At 38.7% G+C, this 20,311-nt stretch overlaps 1 protein-coding gene across 8 annotated transcripts in view; it reads right to left on the minus strand.

The window, feature by feature from the left end:
• Positions 1 to 20,311, minus strand: part of LARP4B (La ribonucleoprotein 4B) — an 88,713-nt gene that overhangs the window by 56,652 nt on the left and 11,750 nt on the right. For all 8 annotated transcript variants that reach the window (XR_010933155.1, XR_010933153.1, XR_010933154.1 and 5 more), the window contains 2 exons: positions 2,027 to 2,161; positions 1,321 to 1,380 (listed from right to left, as the gene is read on the minus strand). Coding sequence is in view for 5 of the 8 variants with exons in the window: in XM_067699831.1 (XP_067555932.1) it covers positions 1,321 to 1,380; positions 2,027 to 2,107 (141 nt within the window). In the remaining 3 variants the exon portion in view is untranslated. Of the gene's footprint in view, positions 1 to 1,320; positions 1,381 to 2,026; positions 2,162 to 20,311 lie in introns of those variants that run through there.

The following is a 20,311-nucleotide window of genomic DNA, read 5'->3' on the forward strand; positions in this document are numbered from 1 at the left end:
TTTATGCCCTGAAATATGTTTTAAAGATGTTTGAATATTATATTGGACCGCAAATCAACCAAGAGGAAGAGGGAGATTTGATCTGAAAACAATTATTTTAATCCATCAATGATTTCTGTATAAGTCTTATATTTGGATTTTGAAGTACTTAAGATATTATAAAATTCACTTAAAAAATCAATGTAAAGTACAATATGCAAAAAACCCTACATACATAATAGAATAACAACAATGAAACAAAGTAGTTTGGAGCGGATCCCTCATTTTTTAAAATTCTGCCTTACTAAAAATAGATCAACAGGGACTTCCCTGGTGGTGCAGTGGTTAAGAATCTGCCTGCCAATGCAGGGGACACGGGTTTGAGCCCTGGTCTGGGAAGATTTCACATGCTGCGGAGCAACTAAGTCCGCACCACAACTACTGAGCCTGTGCTCTAGAGCCCGTGAGCCACAACTACTGAGCCCATGTGCCACAACTACTGAAGCCCACGTGCCTGGAGCCTGTGCTCCACAACAAGAGAAGCCACCGCAGTGAGAAGCCCGCTCACCGCAACAAAGAGTAGCCCCCGCTCGCCACAACTAGAGAAAGCCTGCGTGCAGCAATGAAGACCCAATGCAGCCAAAAATAAATAAATAAATAAATTTATTATTATTTTTTTTAAAAGATCAACAATCCAATCCCCGCCTTTAGTTTCTACATGAGCTGCTTATATTTTCGGGGTGTAGATGAGGTTGACTATAAATTTAGTAAGATTACTCTTAAAAATTTACTTTTACTTTAAAAAAAAGACTTACTTTTAAAATTTTGTAGGATTTATGAGATCACTTAGAGGACTGCCAAGCTAAATGCGCCTGACTCCAAATGCACCTGACATACGCAAATGCAAACGGTGTAAAGCAGGATTTAAAAACCAGAGGATCTCTATTTCCTTATTCTTTCATTAATCACAGCTAAAATGTGAAATCAATTTTCTTACTAAAAGCTTACTATCACTTTTGTGCTTTAAGGAACACAGGCTATTAAAACGTAAAGTTAATCATATACATACAATAGATGATCAGTGAACCATTAAAAACTGTGAGGAATACATGAAATTAAATTAATACACATGGCACACTGCTGTCTGTAGAACTATACACATACACACACACACAAGCCAGAAAAGGATATACAGTACTGACATATAGTGTACCCAGGTGGTGGTTCCCCCCACTCTCTTTTTGGGGAACACTGACATTTTCTAATTTTTTTTATAATTAATATTTGTTGTTAGGCAATATCTGTGAGCCTCAGCTGTGATTAATCTCTGAACTGAATTACCTGACTCAAAGCTGGGATGGAGCTTGTCTGAGAAGTGGTTTGAGATATGGGACCATTCATCTGTAAAATTGAAAACACCAAACACACCATCACAACAGTGTAAAGAAACATATTTTCAAACCATAGTAATTTAGCAAAACAAAACCCACTGAGAAAAGCAAATTTTTACATGACAAAGAAATTCAATGAGATATTCAAAATGATGTAGGAGTCTTGAAATTTAAAATATTTTGAAATTTTGACTGAACACCATTAAGTAAAATTCCTTGTAGTTTCCACAGGGAAAATTAAGAAAACCTACTTTTCCCAATGTCATTTAGAAACTTTAAATATTATTGCTTGACATGATAAAATCTTACAATAAACAAATGGACTCAAAATTAAAAACTTACATAATTCTAATTAACTCTTTAAATAAATACCACTACAATGACTATAATGTTATTAAACTATTTACAAATCATTGCATTTTTCTTGGTGATTTTAAATCCAAAGCTTTAAGTATTCAGAGCTATAAATGACATCTGTTTTCTCTATCACTTTGAAACTGCTAATTTCCTCTACTAAGCAACCCCTAAATTTACTCAGAATATAACACCTATATTTCAGCATGAGATATGCTAGTGTTCCAAGTGTACTGTAGGATCTGTTATCAGAAGAGAAGAGAGGTACACCAGGCCAGTGTTGGCCTTGGATGCCCACTCACCAGATGAGCGCTGTCTTTGCCTTCCTGGACTCGCTGGCCCTGAGGTTCAGCCACGACCTTAGCGTCCTGATCAGAAGTCATGAGCTGTTTACTTTGTGGCTCCACTGGGAGAAGTTTAATGCTAGCCGTAGGATGCTGTAAAACAAGAGACAGTAAATTGGTAACTTGAGGTGCAGAGTGTAATTAATTCTAAAATGATATTACTAAGCAGTTTTAAAATCTTCAAGTTTTCCAGGACATATGTTTATCCCTCTGGAGTCTAAGTAGTTTAAAGAAATTTGCCCATAATTTCCACCTTACGCACCCAAGAAATAATACTTGTTTTTTAATAAGTTTCTTCTTCACACTGATTTGGTAACCATGATAATATCCTAAGACTTAGAAACTAAATGCTAACATATCCAAGCCCACTCATGTTCAGAAAGTTATTTTTTAAAAACAGAAAATTACAAAATTAATAGAACTCCAATTTGGGATTGATGAATCCCAAATATACACACACACACACACACACACACACACACACACACACACACACACATATGGTTTTTGACCAGCCCCATTAATTTCATTCTGTTCCAGGAAAACAGCTGTCAGGAGAAATAAACAATAATTCATTTAAAAGGAATCCCTTCACAATTTCTGAACCAAAGAAACCAAAAACAGTCTAAACAGGGCACAAGTATGCAAAGCAGCCTCTGCAAAGCATTCACTCAGCTCAGAAGCTGGACACTGAACTTCACATACAGTATCTCATTTGATTTTCCCAAATGGCTTATGAAGTAACTCTGGCTCAGAAGGGATAATAGTTTGCATAATTTCATATTATGAGTATCGGAACCAAGATTCTCAGACATCCAGGTGTGCCTTCAGGCACTCCCTCTCTTCACTGTAAACTACACTGCTTCACAAGATAAAGAAGTTGATTTAACCCAGATTTTTCAGGCTGCTTCTGAAAACACATAGTATCCAAGTGGCAGATAAAGAAATTTAAAAGCTAACTGTTCTTGTCTCACCAGGTAACCATGTAGGGTTTTTTTTTGCGGTACGCGGGCCTCTCACTGCTGTGGCCTCTCCCGCTGCGGAGCACAGGCTCTGGACTCGCAGGCTCAGCGGCCATGGCTCGCACACGGGCCCAGCCGCTCCGCAGCATGTGGGATCTTCCCGGACCGGGGCACGAACCCGTGTCCCCTGCATCGGCAGGAGGACTCTCAACCACTGCACCACCAGGGAAGCCCACCATGTAGGTTTTTAGTTTCTATTATGGCACTCCTTATTCTCAATAACCTGCTTGTGATAAATTCTCAAAACCCTTGATAATAGTCTGATGGTCAAAGGTGATCTCATCCTTTGTCAAATGTATAATATCATCAACCACAAAAGCACAAAATCACTGAAATGCTATAAGACACGTTTGGAAATGTAAACTACTAACAGAGGAGAAATGCTTGAAACAAATTAAATCAGTTTCACAGAGATCAATGTTTTCCACAATGTAGGATGAATGACAAATATGTTAAACTGTAATTATTTGCAATGTGTTAAATTGTAAAATCCTGAAAATATAGATTGGTACCCAGACTGACAGTCACAGAATGGGGTGTAGATGCATTTTACCACTATTAACTTGATTTTTAAGATTACCAAAGGAAAAAAAGTTTGGTTGAAAACAAGATATGATACCCAAAAGAGAAAAAAAATCAATAGTCCTTTATTATATATACTACCTATATTTTTTCAGACAGTCAGAAATTATGTACCTTATAATAGAAACAGCATCACTACCAGATAGGAAGTAGTCTTGCAAAACAAACAACAAACCCAGGACGTGATCTTATTACAAACTTGCAGCAAGCACAAGCACAGAGGAATGCCAAGGGGTTCAGCGAAGCTCGCAATTCCTGGATGAGTACCCTTGGCTTCTTCAACACAAAAGGAGACAAGATACACATACTGGCCAAACTATGGCTTTATTTTGTTTATATGGCTTTATCTGATGCAAATAAACTGAAACCAAAGACAATCAGGGAAGCAATAGTGATGGGATATTTGACAGTATTAAAGAATTCCTGTATTTTCTTAGATGTCATGATATTGTGGTTATGTTTAATAATAAAAGTGAGCCTACCTTTCAGAGCTGCATATTTAAGTACTTACAGGGGAAACACCATGATGTGGGGCAGAGACATGGGGGTTCACAACTGTTCTTCCCAGAAGAGGTGAATGAGGGTTCATGATTCGACCCCATCTACTTTTGTATGTTTGAAATGTTGTATAATAAAAGGTTAAAAAGGTAGCCATGGCAGTAGCTTGTATAACAGAACAGTGGCCCTGATCTGACCCATGCATCCTATCTATAAACAAGTAATCTTTACATCACACGACTATATCTCTTTATTACTGACCTGACACACGTTTTTTTTTTTTAAAAAGTCCAACAACTGGAAAAGTTGCCAGAAAAAAACCATAATTCAAAAAGACACATGCACCCTAATGCTAACTGCAGCACTATTTACAATAACCAGGTCATGGAAGCAACCTAAATGCCCATCGACAGACGAAAGAATAAAGAAGATGTGGTACACATATACAATGGAATATTACTCAGCCATAAAAAGGAACGAAACTGGGTCATTTGTAGAGATGTGGATGGACCTAGAGACGGTCATACAGAGTGAACTAAGTCAGAAAGAGAAAAACAAATATCGTATATTAACATATATATATGGAATCTAGAAAAATGGTACAGATGAACCAGTGTGCAAGGCAGAAGTAGAGACAAAGATGTAGAGAACAAACGTATGGACACCAAGGGGGGAAGCAGGGAGTGGTGGTGGGGTGGAGGTGGGATGAATTGGGAGATCAGGATTGACATATATACATTAATATGTATAAAACAGATAACTAATAAGAAAAAAAAAAGTCCAACAACTGGAAAAGTTGCCAACAGAAGGGGTTACTGATATGCACCTCATTAAGCAAGCTGTACAGAGATACACAGCATTAAAATTTGCATTAAAATTAACCTTATTATCAAATATCTGAATCTGAAATAAGACTAAGAGTATGATGAGTATGATGATGAATATGAGTATGATTGACAACAGTTCCAATAAATAACAAAATAACTTTTTCATTACTTGTTCAAGAAACCAAAACTACTTTAAGACTTACCACTATACAAACTATTGTTTCTTGGCATAAAAGTAGGTCTCTAGGTTGTGAAGACAAATAGGCAAGGGGGGAATAGATCTACTGTCAAAGCAAAATATTTCCTGGCATAAGACCTAGTAATGTGACAACCTGATAGTGGTCAGAGGCAGCTTTCACAAAGCTTTAACGAGCTGAACAAAAGGAGTCATTTTCCTGATTTGATTTCATTTTCTCTTTACATGAAAAAACAAAGAGATGAAATCAGAGGGCCCACCTGCCTACTTAGTGGTCTTTCTGCTAGCAGACCTGGTTAATTCCATCTGTCAAAGCTCCACCTCAAAAAGTTTTATTAATCTTATTAACTACTTGGGAGAGTATAGTTCTCTTAGTTCTGTTTCTAAACAATTCTTTTCACATATACCTGAAATGTTTGTTTCATAATTAAATATTTATTTAGGTCTTTTGGGACAAAGAAATCCTTAAAAAAATATAAATCAGTTTCAAATAAACATAACTGTATATCAAGGTGGCATAAATATCCAGAGAAGAATTATTCTAAGTGATATTAAAAGATAGTATTTGCACACAAAATCCTAAAAACTCACCAAGAAATCTTAAAATGCACCCAGTAGGCTTGTTCTTTGGGGTAAATGTTGGTATTATTTTGAAACTATTTTACATATTATATACACACATACACACACTGTAATATGATAAGGTAAGTAAGAATTACATTAATATTAAGTATTCATTTTTAGCATAAAAGGAAATACAAACATAAAATCAAATAAGCTAGGTAAGATCTACATAATCTTTTTTTATTTACTGTAAATGTAACTTTTTAAACTACAGTTGGCCCTTGAACCACGGGAGTTGAGGTGTGTGGGTTCACTTATATGCAGACTTTTTTCAATAAAAAATACCAGAGGACTACACGATCTGGATCTGTGGTTGGTTGAATCCAAAATGCAGAACCAAGGATACCAGGGTACAAAACTGTGGATATGGAGGGCTGCATGCCAAGTTACATGCTGGTTTTCGACTGCATGGGAGTCAGCGCCCCTAACTCCTACGTTGTTCAAGGGTCAACTGTATAGATTTTCTTTGGCTTTCACTAGTTTTTCTACTAGTATCCTCCTTCTACACCAGAACCCACTCTAGGATCCCACACGGCACTGAGCTGTCACTTCTCTCCAGTCTCCTCCAACCTGTGACAGCCCCTCAGTCTTGCCTCCTCATTCAGCCACACTTTTGCAGAACGTTGCTCAATTTGAGATGAACCTGGCACACCTTATCATGACAGCAAGGAAGTGCTCCAAGACTCCTGTGGTCACATCACAGGAGCAACAGGAAAGGAAGGGAGGGGCTCCAGATGGCCAAAGACAGAGAATGTGAGGGGCACAAAGAAAGAATGGAAACAAACATATAAAAATCCACAACAGTTCAAACGCCACCACTATACTAGTCACTTCTGGATGCTGTTATGATACCAACTTCTTTTTCTGAAGATTACTCTAGGAAACAAGCATCAGCCTGCCTTTCCTGGATGACTATTTCAGCAAAACCAAAGATCAGGGCACACAGTTCACTATACAGGAACCACAATTAAAAACTCATAGTGAATAACAGCATTAGAAAATCAAAATGTTGCAACATCTAATGAAATGATGGTTGATGTCTGCTAAAACTAGGGGAAGAGCTGATGGGGAACTTATAATGATTGGCTCAGAGGGACTGAAGCTACTTTTCAATCTTATCACTAACGTGCAACAAGTAGGTATCACACTCTTAATGGGACGAAGAGTATCAGATCTATGAAGTATTCTTGCCAAAAAAAAAAAAGAACCTGTATTCAATCAAACCTCTATATCCAACTCCCAATTTCAAGGAAATTCTGGGAACACTATGTGTTAAATAACACCAACACAAAGCCACTAGCTAAACCCAAAACGTGGGGCATACTACAAACAGATGCCCTCATTTCTACAGCAAATCTACGACATGAAAAAAAAAAAAAGGGAGACTTTTATTGCTACAAAATACAAAAGCTTTAACCAAAATAACCTTATGTAATGTGAGAACTGTATCTGGATCCAGATTTGAATAAATTAAGTTAAAATGACATTTTTCACAGGAATAATTGAACGCTGCCTAGCTGATAAAAGGTGATTATTAATTTTGTTGAGTGCAATGAAGGTGCTGTGGCTGTTTACTCCTAAATGTCTTATTTTTAAGAGACATAAACTAAAAGACCACAGATGAAATTACACATCTGGAATTTGCTTTGAAATATGCTAATAACTTTTTTGTAAGTTTAAGGAAAGAGAAGAAACAGAAATACAAGAATGCAGCAAGTTAATGGTAGCTGAAACTAGATGATGGGTACAGTACGTGGAGGACTGCTATAATGTCCTCCCTACTTGTGTAGTTAAAATTTCCATAATAAAAACCAAAAATAAAACTCTAACTAGGATATAGTATAAATACACATCCAAAACTTCCCATACTTACTTCTATTTAAAATCCGTACTAATGAAACAATTCAAAAATATGTAAACCATTTTATAAAAAATGTTCATGGAAGCTTTAGTCAAAAAAGGGGAAATAAAAACTACAGAAAAGCAAAAAAAAAAAGCAATATATTACAAGTATTAAAAAATATTCACAAAGATTACATAAAGTAAAAAAGCAAGATATAAAACTGTGGACAGTATAATTACAACTATGTTTTTAAAATTCACAGAGCTTTGTGAATATTTAAAAATGAAACAAATGAAACTAGAAGGAAAGGACACCAGATGAGTAACAATGTGTGATTAAGATTAAAACTCAAGGATCATGTTCCACTTTGTTTCATTCCTGTAGGCTCAATTTTTTGGAATAACTTATGATTTATATATCACACATACTTAATAAAACTCACCGGCTGGCTGATTCCACGTTCACAAACCACCCACCTAATCCTTTAGGGTTGAGAAAAGTCTCTCCTGCAGAAAGAGCAGGTACTGACCCAGCTGTCTGTCAATATGGGTAATAAAACTGTCATTCAGTTATCACGACATTTTCTCATGAAGTTATACTATCAGTCTTGTTCTCTGAGACAGGGGGTCTCAAAGTGTGGTCTGCGCTCCATCAGGGGTCCCAAAGGCCCTTTCTGGGGCAACGAGGTTGAAACGAATGCTGACATGTCTTTTCCACCCTCATTCTCTCCTCACAGAAGCTCAGTGGAGTTCTGGTGTAAGATCAAAGTTCAAGGTTACATGAAAAGACTATTAAAAACTCACCTTCCCAAACTGAAAGCATTTCCACTAAGATCAGGAACAAGACAAGGTTGCCCACACTCATTACTCTTATTCAACATAGTTTTGGAAGTTTTAGCCATAGCATTCAGAGAAGAAAAGGAAATAAAAGGAATCCAAATTGGAAAAGAAGAAGTAAAGCTGTCACTGTTTGCAGATGACATGATACTATACATAGGGAATCCTAAAGATGCTACCAGAAAACTACTAGAGTTAATCAATGAATTTGGTAAAGTAGCAGGATACAAAATTAATGCACAGAAATCTCTGGCATTCCCATACACTAATGATGAAAAATCTGAAAGTGAAATCAAGAAAACACTCCCATTTACCACTGCAACAAAAAGAATAAAATATCTAGGAATAAACTTACCTAAGGAGACAAAAGACTTGTATGCAGAAGATTATAAGACACTGATGAAAGAAATTAAAGATGATACAAATAATGGAGAGATATACCATGTTCTTGGATTGGAAGAATCAATATTGTGAAAATGACTCTACTACCCAAAGCAATCTACAGATTCAATGCAATCCCTATCAAACTACCACTGGCATTTTTCACAGAACTAGAACAAAAAATTTCACAATTCGTATGGAAACACAAAAGACCCCGAACAGCCAAAGCAATCTTGAGAACAAAAAACGGAGCTGGAGGAATCAGGCTCCCTGACTTCAGACTATACTACAAAGCTACAGTAATCAAGACAGTATGGTACTGGCACAAAAACAGAAAGATAGATCAATGGAACAAGATAGAAAGCCCAGAGATAAACCCACGCACATATGGTCACCTTATCTTTGATAAAGGAGGCAGGATGTACAGTGGAGAAAGGACAGCCTCTTCAATAAGTGGTGCTGGGAAAACTGGACAGCTACATGTAAAAGTATGAGATTAGATCACTCCCTAACAGCATACACGAAAATAAGCTCAAAATGGATTAAAGACCTAAATGTAAGGCCAGAAACTATCAAACTCTTAGAGGAAAACATAGGCAGAATACTCTATGACATAAATCACAGCAAGATCCTTTTTGACCCACTTCCTAGAGAAATGGAAATAAAAACCAAAAATAAACAAATGGGACCAAATGAAACTTCAAAGCTTTTGCACAGCAAAGGAAACCATAAACAAGACGAAAAGAAAACCCTCAGAATGGGAGAAAATATTTGCAAATGAAGCAACTGACAAAGGATTAATCTCCAAAATTTATAAGCAGCTCATGCAGCTCAGTAACAAAAAAACAAACAACCCAATCCAAAAATGGGCAGAAGACCTAAATAGACATTTCTCCAAAGAAGATATACAGACTGCCAACAAACACATGAAAGAATGCTCAACATCATTAATCATTAGAGAAATGCAAATCAAAACTACAATGATATATCATCTCACACCAGTCAGAATGGCTATCATCAAAAAATCTAGAAACAATAAATGCTGGAGAGGGTGTGGAGGAAAGGGAACCCTCTTGCACTGCTGGTGGGAATGTGAATTGGTACAGCCACTATGGAGAACGTTAAGGAGGTTCCTTAAAAAACTACAAATAGAACTACCATATGACCCAGCAATCCCACTACTGGGCATATACCCTGAGAAAACCATAATTCAAAAAGAGTCATGTACCAAAATGTTCATTGCAGCTCTATTTACAATAGCCCAGAGATGGAAACAACCTAAGTGTCCATCATCAGATGAATTTATAAAGAAGATGTGGCACATATATACAATGGAATATTACTCAGCCATAAAAAGAAACGAAATTGAGCTATTTGTAGTGAGGTGGATGGACCTAGAGTCTATCATACAGAGTGAAGTAAGTCAGAAAGAAAAAGACAAATACCGTATTCTAACACATATATATGGAATTTAAGGGAAAAAAAAGTCATGAAGAACCTAGGGGTAAGACAGGAATAAAGACACAGACCTACTAGAGAATGGACTTGAGGATATGGGGAGTGGGAAGGGTAAGCTGTGACAAAGCAAGAGAGAGACATGGACATATATACACTACCAAACGTAAGGTAGATAGCTAGTGGGAAGCAGCCGCATAGCACAGGGAGATCAGCTTGGTGCTTTGTGATCGCCTGGAGGGGTGGGATAGGGAGGGTGAGAGGGAGGGAGACGCAAGAGGGAAGAGATATGGGAACATATGTATATGATTCACTTTGTTATAAAGCAGAAACAAACAGATTCACTTTGTTATAAAGCAGAAACTAACACACCACTGTAAAGCAATTATACTCCAATAAAGATGTAAAAAAAAAAAAAAAAAAAAAAACTCACCTTCCCAACCACATATTTGTGTAAGGCCAGGTTTTCCCTCTTACACTTCAACCAAAATAACCCATCACTAACAGAGGAAATGCAGAAGCAGATGAGATTACAGCCGAGATTCTATTAAATCAGACATTAAAGAGATTCACAAAAACAGAAAATGATGCCACTTTCCTCATTAAATTACTTTTTGTTTTTGGAAAAGACTGCTGTTTTTTCACAGGCAATGTTATTTATATTACATGCAAGGAGTTTGTTATTTTTAAAGAAAAATACATTTTTAAAATTTTGAAGTCTTAATTTTTAATATAAATATAGATAGAAATAAGTCATGTAAAGAAAAGCTCTTAGGGACCTTCAATGTTTAAAAGTGTAATGAGGTCCTGAGCCCACAAGGTTTGAGAACCACTGATAAAAGACATAACTAGTTCTCATGGACAAGTGCCTGGTGTTCATGGATGGGATGACGTGCTACTCTTATGGCCAACACTCCCCAAATCAATCCACAGAATCAATGCAATCCCTATCAAAATCCCACCTGCCTTTTTTGCAGAGACTGATGAACTGATCCTAAAATTCCTATGGAAATGCAAGGGATGCACGATAGCCAAAACAATCTTGGAAAGAACATAGTTGGAGGGACTTCCCTGGTGGCACAGCGGTTGAGACTCCGTGCTCCCGATGTAGGGGTCTGGGTTCGATCCCTGGTCAGGGAACTAGATCCCACATGCGTACCGATACCAATCCTGAGAGTTCCCATGCTGCAACTAAGGAGCCAGCGAGCTGGAGCTAAGAAGCCCACAAGCTGCAACTGAGGAGCCTGACCTGCTGCAACTAAGACCTGGTGCAACCACATAAATTTAAAAAAAAAAAAAAAAAAAGAACAAAGTTGGAAGACTGATACTTTCTGATTTCAAAAGTTACTACAAAGCTATAAAAATCAAAACAGTATGGTGCTGGCCAAAAGACAGACATACAAATCAATGGAACAGAATTAAGAATCCAGAAATAAACCCTTATATTTATGGGCAACTGAGTTTCGAAAGAGTGCCATGACCATTCAATGGGGAAAAAATACTCCTTTCAACAAATGACTCTGGGACAACTGACTGTCCACATGCAAAAGGATGGAGCTGGACCTCTAAACTTACTCTCTCTATAAAAATTAACTCAAAATGAAGCAAACACCTGCCTATAAGAGTTAAAACTATAAAACTCAGAAGAAAATAGAGTGAAGCTTCATGAGCATGGGCTAGGCAATGGCTTCTTAGCTGGGACACCAAAAGCAGAAACAACAAAAGAAAAAATAAACTGGTCTTCATCAAAATTTAAAACTTCTGTGCTTCAAAGCACACCATCAAGAAAGTGAAAAGATAATATGGAGAACGGGAGAAAATATTTGCAAGTTATATATCTCATAAGGGACACATATCTAGAATAAAGAATTCCCAAAACTGAGACACAAGTAAGTTAAAAATGGGCAGAGTCTGAATTGACATTTCCCCAAAGAAGATATACAAATGGCCAATAAGCAGGTGAAAAGATGCTTAACATCATTAATCATTAGGGAAATGCAAATTGAAACATGAGATACCACTCTACACTCACTGGGGTGGCTACAATCAAAATGACAAAAAAAAAAAGCGCTGACAAGGATGTGTAGAAATGAGAATCTTCATACATTGCTGGTGGGAATTTAAAAGGGTACAGCCGCTTTGGTAAGCAGCTTCAAAATGTTAAACAAAGAGTTACCATTATGACTCAGCAATTGCATCCCTAGGTATACACCCAAGAGAATTGAAAACATATTTCCCCACCACAACTTGTACATAAATATTCATAGCAACATTATTTATAATAGCCAAAAAGTGGAAACAACCCAAATAGTAAACAATTAGAGGTTAAGAGCCTTATTTTCAAACACATGCCTGGCGCACTTCAATGGGTTTTCAAATAATAAGGACAGAGAATTTGATAATTTCTAAAACAGTCAAAATAAAGATATCATTCTCGGGACTTCCCTGGTGGCGCAGTGGTTAAGAATCCGCCTGCCAATGCAGGGGACACGGGTTCGATCCCTTGTCTGGGAAGATTCCACATGTCCCGGAGCAACTAAGCCCGTGCACCACAATTACTGACCCTGCGCTCTAGAGCCCACGAGCCACAACTACTGAGCCCGCGTGCTGCAACTGCTGAAGCCCGTGTGCCTAGAGCCTGCGCTCAGCAACAAGACAAGCCACTGTAATCAGAAGCCCGTGTGTCACAACGAAGAGTAGTCCCGGCTTGCCTCAACTAAAGAAAGCCCATGCAGAGCAACAAAGACCCAACACAGCCAAAAAAAAAAAAAAAAAGATATCATTCTCCTAAAACAGCATGAAATTCTTTTTCTTAGTACAAAAAGGTAACGTGGAAACATGGATGATTTGTCTCTAGATTAGAATCAGCATCTGGATCTCTGTTGTGCAACGATTATTCTAAGTACTTTACATAGTACTAAATTAACCTTAATTCTGTTAGGTCTCACGGCCACCTAGCAGACTGGGAAACTGAGTTCAGAGGACACGCAGTCAAGGCCACAAGGCTAGTAGGTCCAGTGAGCTGGGTCACAGGCACCTGTGCAGGTAGCTCACCCTGTCAGTCCACACTAACGGGCACACGCCCCACTGTGACGGGGCCTCAGACGTACCTATAGTTTCCTTAGCTGCTCTTCGTTCCTTCTTCCCTTTTATGGTAATATTCATTTTCTACCAATGTGCAGATTATGATTTTGGCACTTAAAATAAGCGGTTTAAAAAAAAGAAAAAACATGGTGCCTAAATATAAGCCAAATACTTCATCTTTCTTTACAACAAAAAGTGATCTGATTCAATGTCAGAATAAAAAGTAGAGTGTGGAGAGATGATACACTGCACCTTCCTGGGGAATTTTCAAGGGTAGAGACAATTTTTGCTTTATGAGTTGACCTTAAAAGGTACACATTTCACATAAGACAACTCTCCACTATATGGGTGCCAAATACAAAGCCTCTTTTCTGAATCTAAAAACATTCTGAAGTCAGGAAGTCTGGACAGACTTCCCCCCACGCTCCGTATTCACTGAACCCTTGAATACTTCCAGACCTTTCTTTGCATTCTGTTCTCCTGGCCTGGAACGCTCCTCCCTCCTTCCTGAAGGCAACCTTAGATTCCCCTTCTCATTCCCTTCCTCACACACCACAGCCTCTCTGCTCTTTACAGCAGTGACCATACGTGTACCTCTCCCTTACCATCCTTAGTTTCTCAAAGGTATCCATGTGCTTCTTCTTAGTATGTATAGGACACAACAGGAAAATATATCCCACCAGTGATATATTACAATTTACCCCAAAGAGCTTCGTTTTGTCAGTAACACTCAAATACATATGGTTTTACTATCCCGTTGCCTAAATACTCTTTCTGCATTTGCAGCCACATATGCTAAGGTCTCTTCTAACGCCTAATAACTGTGTGTGATCAAGAGCAATGAGTTAAGGAACACAGCACAAGCAGAGGAGATGGACGATCCACGATGCTATCACACAGACATATGTTCTAAGAACTCCAGCCTAACAACTGGAATCATTTTACAAAAAAACAGTAAATATTCAACTAGAAAAGTAAACACAATTTTATCTATATATGAAAAATGGATTATTAGTAACTTCAGAGGTTGTCTTAATTAAGTAGTGTGTGACCCCTTTGACAATCAATTAGAAAAGTTAAAATCTGTTACTTTCAATGTCTAACCATACTTTTTAGAAAGACAGTTTACCTCCCAGACATGTGAAACTAAATAATCTCATTAGAAAAAGACAAAAATGGTCAAAGAAGCTAAATCAAATCATCAAAGCACAATTCTAAAGTTTTGGGACTGTAAGGATGTGTGTTAAGAATTGTACCTTAAATATTTTATGAACTCAATATGCCCAACTCTAGATAAAGAGGTGTAAGAAAATCAAACACCACAATGGGAATGACAGTTATCAAATACTTGTCTCCTACTGCCGGCTGGGCTGTACTGTTTACCTCACAGCTGTCTGCATCACCCTACAGTATCTGAAGTGCATATTCCTGTCTCACAGCAGAATAATTCATATTGGGGCAGATCAGCTTATGCACCTTCCACAGCACCTTCCACAGATTATATCCTCAACTGAATCTGTAGGCCTGAATAGTGGGAACATTTACAGAGCAATAGACGGCTGTCTCCAGGAAAGCTGTTACTCTAGCTCTTTTGCTTTTTAAGATTCAATATCTCTATGACAGTCCATTCTTTCCACTGAGTCTTCCTACAGTGATGATGAATGAAAAGAGCAATCCAATCTCAGTGGAGTAGTTGTTTAATTACGCTTTCAAACTGGCACCCAGTATGGAAATACGTATTCCTAAGCAGATGCTGCCAATAAACTGATATTAATTTTTTAAATTTCCTTTTATACATGCATACCTGTGCTTCTACTGAAAAAGACAGTAGGAGGAAAAGGTAACTCTTTTTCATAGTTTGATCTGGTTCTGCTCCTAGGGAGGGCATAAAATCAAACACAACATGCAAAAACTTATTTCTTAGCCAAACAGGAATGGGAAAGTATCTACATGACACATATACCATAAAAATTACATTATAATTTTTTTCTACTGCTTCCAATTTAGATCTTTACTAGATAATTCCACACAAAAAAGTGAAAAAGGTCCCTTGCAGCTTTAAGACTTATAATTGGTTTATGACATATTATCTTGCCCTGGAGAAGACAAATATTTGAGAAGATTATTTTACTAGGTTATAAGGAACCCTAAATAAACTATTATTTGAAACAAGTAAAGCAATATGAAAAAGATTTTAAAATCCTTCTCTTACTTTGCAAGTGGTCGTAATGGCTGTTTTGTAAAAATTTTGGTAAATGTGAGTGCAAAGGTGAAGCAGAGAATCACATCCTTAGAGATATAGCCTTTCTGCCCTCAAAGTATAACCTCTTGCTCTTATCATGAGTTGCTCCTTTTCCAACAGAAGAGCATCTCCTGAAACAGCCACATATTTTTTCACCAGTGCAAGCTTTGCTAATTGACACATCTTTCTGGACACGACCAGGAAGTGCCAGGGCCAAACTGGCAGCCTGCACAGGACACAAGGCAGCACGTCCACACCACTCAGCCTAATGTGGAAGGAGTACATATGCCAAGAAATACTTTTATTTTAACAAAGATATTCAACTTCATAGTTTGAAAGCTAATGGTCCTGAGTCCAGCCTGTTTAGAATGTATTCTGACCTCCATTCATCTGTTTATCAGCATTTTTTCAGTAAGAACTACTTCCCAGGTTGAAAGTGAGGGCCCCCCCCACGTGCCAGGTGCACAGGGTCTGGCCAGCAGTCTGCCGGGCTGAGAGCCCCCCTATACCTCTCCTGCCTCACTCAGGCCCCCTCACTTCCACCCCCAAGTCCTTCTCACATCAGCAGCACATCAGTCTGCTCACCTGCTGCAAAGGCCCTTCCAGCATGAGCGCCTGCGCCTCTTATTCACGTGTCTCTGTTCTCAGACACACACTAACCTTGCTGATAGAAAGCTGAACGTGTCTATAGTCCAGAGCAGGAAAAAACAATCACTGCTGACCTTTCATGCATAATATCACCCTTTGGACAAAGAGCAGAACTGCTTCATTCAGTATCTTTCATAATTTATTTTTACCTTAGGGGACTGAGCATATATAGGTTTTTTTCCCCTAAACCATACAGCTTTGTTACTTTCATTTTGAACATGTGATCACTTTCTTGAGATTATTGAAACTCTCCACAAAAATCACTTTCTCTCATTTACATTTGAAAACAAAAAATGCTGATAGCCAAATATACCAATAGTATACACCTGTACCTAAAGTCTGAACCAATACCACAAAAGTGTCTTTCAAGAGACCCAGAAGCCCTCTTCAAAAATAAACTCTAGACAGTACATTTCTTCAACTCTTTTTATGGGAAAAAGTCTCTATTCACCTCACCCTTTTAATGAATCTTGCATTTTTTCAAGGACTGCCTATCACGTTCTATTGTGCTTTCCAATTTATAATCACATAACTACAGTTTTTCAGTTGAAAGAGCACAATACTCTTTAACCTGAAGAGGAAGACGGGTGGGGGGTGGTGAGCAAACTTAGAACTCAACATTTTAAAGAATGACAGAACGTCAGAGCTGGAAACATCTTAGAGCTGCTTTAACCCTGTGCTGCTCAAACTGGGACATGTTTATTATTCCTAGGAGGGCGCCACAAAACCAGAACTAGAGGTGGCACGATTGTTCGAAGTTCTGGAACCATATACAAATTCAGTGATTTAAAAAAACTGTACACCTGATACTGACAGAATATTTTCACTTCTTCATCCTGTAACAGACCAATTTCTTAAAGTACTATCAACATGTAATTTTCAAGTATGTTAAATTAAAAGAAAAGCTTTGGGGCTTCCCTGGTGGTGCAGTGGTTGAGAGTTCGCCTGCCGATGCAGGGGACACGGGTTCGTGCCCCGGTCCGGGAAGATCCCACATGCCGCAGAGCGGCTGGGCCCGTGAGCCATGGCCGCTGAGCCTGCGCGTCCGGAGCCTGTGCTCCGCAACGGGAGACGCCACAACAGTGAGAGGCCCGTGTACCCCCCAAAAAAAAAGAAAAGCTTTGCTGTGGGGAAAAGGTACTTCTGATCTACATTAATCAACTAAGCAATAAACCAAAACAAAGCAAGAACATCTTGAATATGTAATGTTTCTCCAAAGGAAGGACAATGAAATTCCCACAGGGTCTGCAGAGCTCCAAAGCAGTAAATAGCTGTATTTGATGCAACAGATGGCCGTAATAAATAGCGCAACCTATCTTCCTCAAGCCCCATGTACAGCCCTATGGGTCTTCCCTAAAATCTTGTTACCTGACATGCAAATCATCTTCTTTAAAAATTAAAAGCCACTTAACAGCTTTATAAGTAGTGATAAAATATGACTTATTTCAAGATCTACGTTAATGTGCATCTTTCCTTTCCTGAATTTAGTATTTCTAATAGACCTATATTTCTTAGCACTTTGGTGAAAGGGAAATATTCCATAACAACTATAATCTTATATAGCTCTTGAAAACTAGACCTCGAAAGTCAAGGCAAGGAACCCAAATACATACAACCTGCACCTAAGACAACTTTTAAAAACTTCATGAAAATGAATGAGTTTTTCTCTGCAGTTTCTATATCAGAGAAGGTTTAGAGAAAAAACTACCTGTTAATTGTAAGAGTGCTGGTCATTTATCTGTGGTCTGGATCCCATTCCCTTCTCTTTTCCTATATCTTCAACCTCCTCCTCCTGTCCCTGTCTAAACGTGCCCAGCCCGTGCTGTCTCCAAAGGCAGAGCACAAGGGAGGGAGAGTGGAGACAAGAGAAGCAGAACAAAACCAAGTGACTGGGGGAGTCCTGGACCAGATGCAGCCTCTCCAAGGACACTGTTCCTTCCAAGACGGCCACTCGCCTGCCTGACACTAGATGGACCAGAAGGCAGCCTCTGCAAGCGCTCTCTTCCTCATGTGCCTGCTTTTCTGCTCCTCCTCTCTGACCCTCCCTGGATGCTCTCTAATCCTATGTGACAGGAAGTAACTGTATAGTAAGGGAGGCGATTCTGAAACCTGATACATGAATCCTGAGCCACCTGAACTTGTATATACTCATCACTTGGGCCTTTTTCTTAGACTGAGTTAGTCTATTGGACGTTCTTTTATTTCTTTCTCACCTAAACCACATCCTAATGAATCACCTAAGACTTTCACTTGTTTCCTTAAAGTACAACTTAGATACTTAAAAAATAATCTGAATGGTGCAATGCTTCTAGAATAATTATTCCCCAATTTTTTATAGTTGTCATATCCATCTACCTAATTTAATAGCAGTTTTGGTGATTTGTTTTTATTGAGACACTCCAAAGTTTTCAAATTAGTTTTCCTATGATAACTGTTTTGTACTATTTTTATCAGTTTATATTAGTTAAATCATCTACTAATGAGTACAACTGCCCTGAACAAACTCGGGGACAAACTTAATTGGCTCGTGTAAGCAAACAACTCAACTGGTAGGAAGAGGAACAGAGAGAAAACAAAGAGCAGCCCACCAGCCCCAGCACTTTGCTGCCCACATGTAGCTGGTTTCACCAGGAGGTCATCACCTGGAGCTTCTACCTCACTGGGCCTTCTGCTCTCAGCTTTTCCTGATTTCAGTTAACACCATGTGTTAAATTTCAGTGCATCTAAGCAAATATCTGGCAAACATTTTTTGACCTATGGATTCCTCAAAATCAACCATTTAAAAAAATCCATTCTCATATAAAACAAACAAACAAAAACTGACAATTCCTCAATCTCAAGGAAAGACAGTACATCATCTACCCTGCTGCTCTAACCAGAAACCTGCAAATAAATTTCTAACCCCTTCTCTCACATAAGCTTATACCTCCTCACCTCTACTGTCACTAAACTGTTCCAGTAACCATGATCTTTGCACAGAATGACTACCTCAACCTCCTAGGTCTTCCCCGTCCCACCAATCCTTCCGCAGAATGACACTCCTGAAACAGGAGACCTGCATCCCACCCTCAGCATACACCCACCATGCAGGCACTCAGGACACTGGGACACCAACCAGACAGCCCAGCTGGAAATGTCACTCCCCATGCTCTCCACAAAGCCTGAGTTGCAAACCCTTTACACGCAGCGAGGCAGCCATCTCTCCAGTACTGGGAGGGTGGGAAAGTATCTACTTTCTTGACCGCTGTATCCTGATACAGTACCCAACAGAGCATAATCTCAGGAAATGTGTTTAATCATCTCATCTTTCATGCACTAAACATGTGGGAGGAAACTCCCAGTATTTAAAATATAAAGCTCAGAAAATGAGATGACTCCAAGTGAAAGCTTCTGTTGCTGAATATTCCAAATGATGTGTTAATGTGGGAAAAGGCAACATTCTTAGATCACAGTAAAATTACTTTGAGTTCACTTTCATTTTATTTTAGATACTCTCTAGGTTTTGTATATGTGTGTACATGTGTGTACATACATGTAAGTGTACACTTGGGATCTGAACATACAGAAGAGTTAAATACAAAGTGATGTTGGCAATAAAAAATTACATTTAATTATCAAAATGACAACTCACAGAAGAAACTCCTAAGCGGCAAACACACAAAACCTATTATTTGTATTGAAAGTAGAGGTCAGGACTTCCCTGGTGGCTCAGTAGTTAAGAATCCGCCTGTCAATGCAGGGGACACAGGTTCGATCCCTGGTCCAGGAAGATCCCACATGCCACGGAACAACTAAGCCCATGTGCCACAACTACTAAACCTGCGCTCTAGAGCCTGTGAGCCACAACTACTGAGCCCGCACGCCACAACTACTGAAGCCCACGTGCCTAGAGCCTGTGCTCTGCAACAAAAGAAGCCACCTCAATGAGAAGCCTGTGCACCTCCAAGAAGAGTAGCCCCCGTTCGCTGCACCTAAAGAAAGCCTGCATGCAGCAATGAAGACCCA

This window comes from Pseudorca crassidens, chromosome 1, assembly GCF_039906515.1.
Source record: "Pseudorca crassidens isolate mPseCra1 chromosome 1, mPseCra1.hap1, whole genome shotgun sequence".
Lineage (NCBI taxonomy): Eukaryota > Metazoa > Chordata > Mammalia > Artiodactyla > Delphinidae > Pseudorca > Pseudorca crassidens.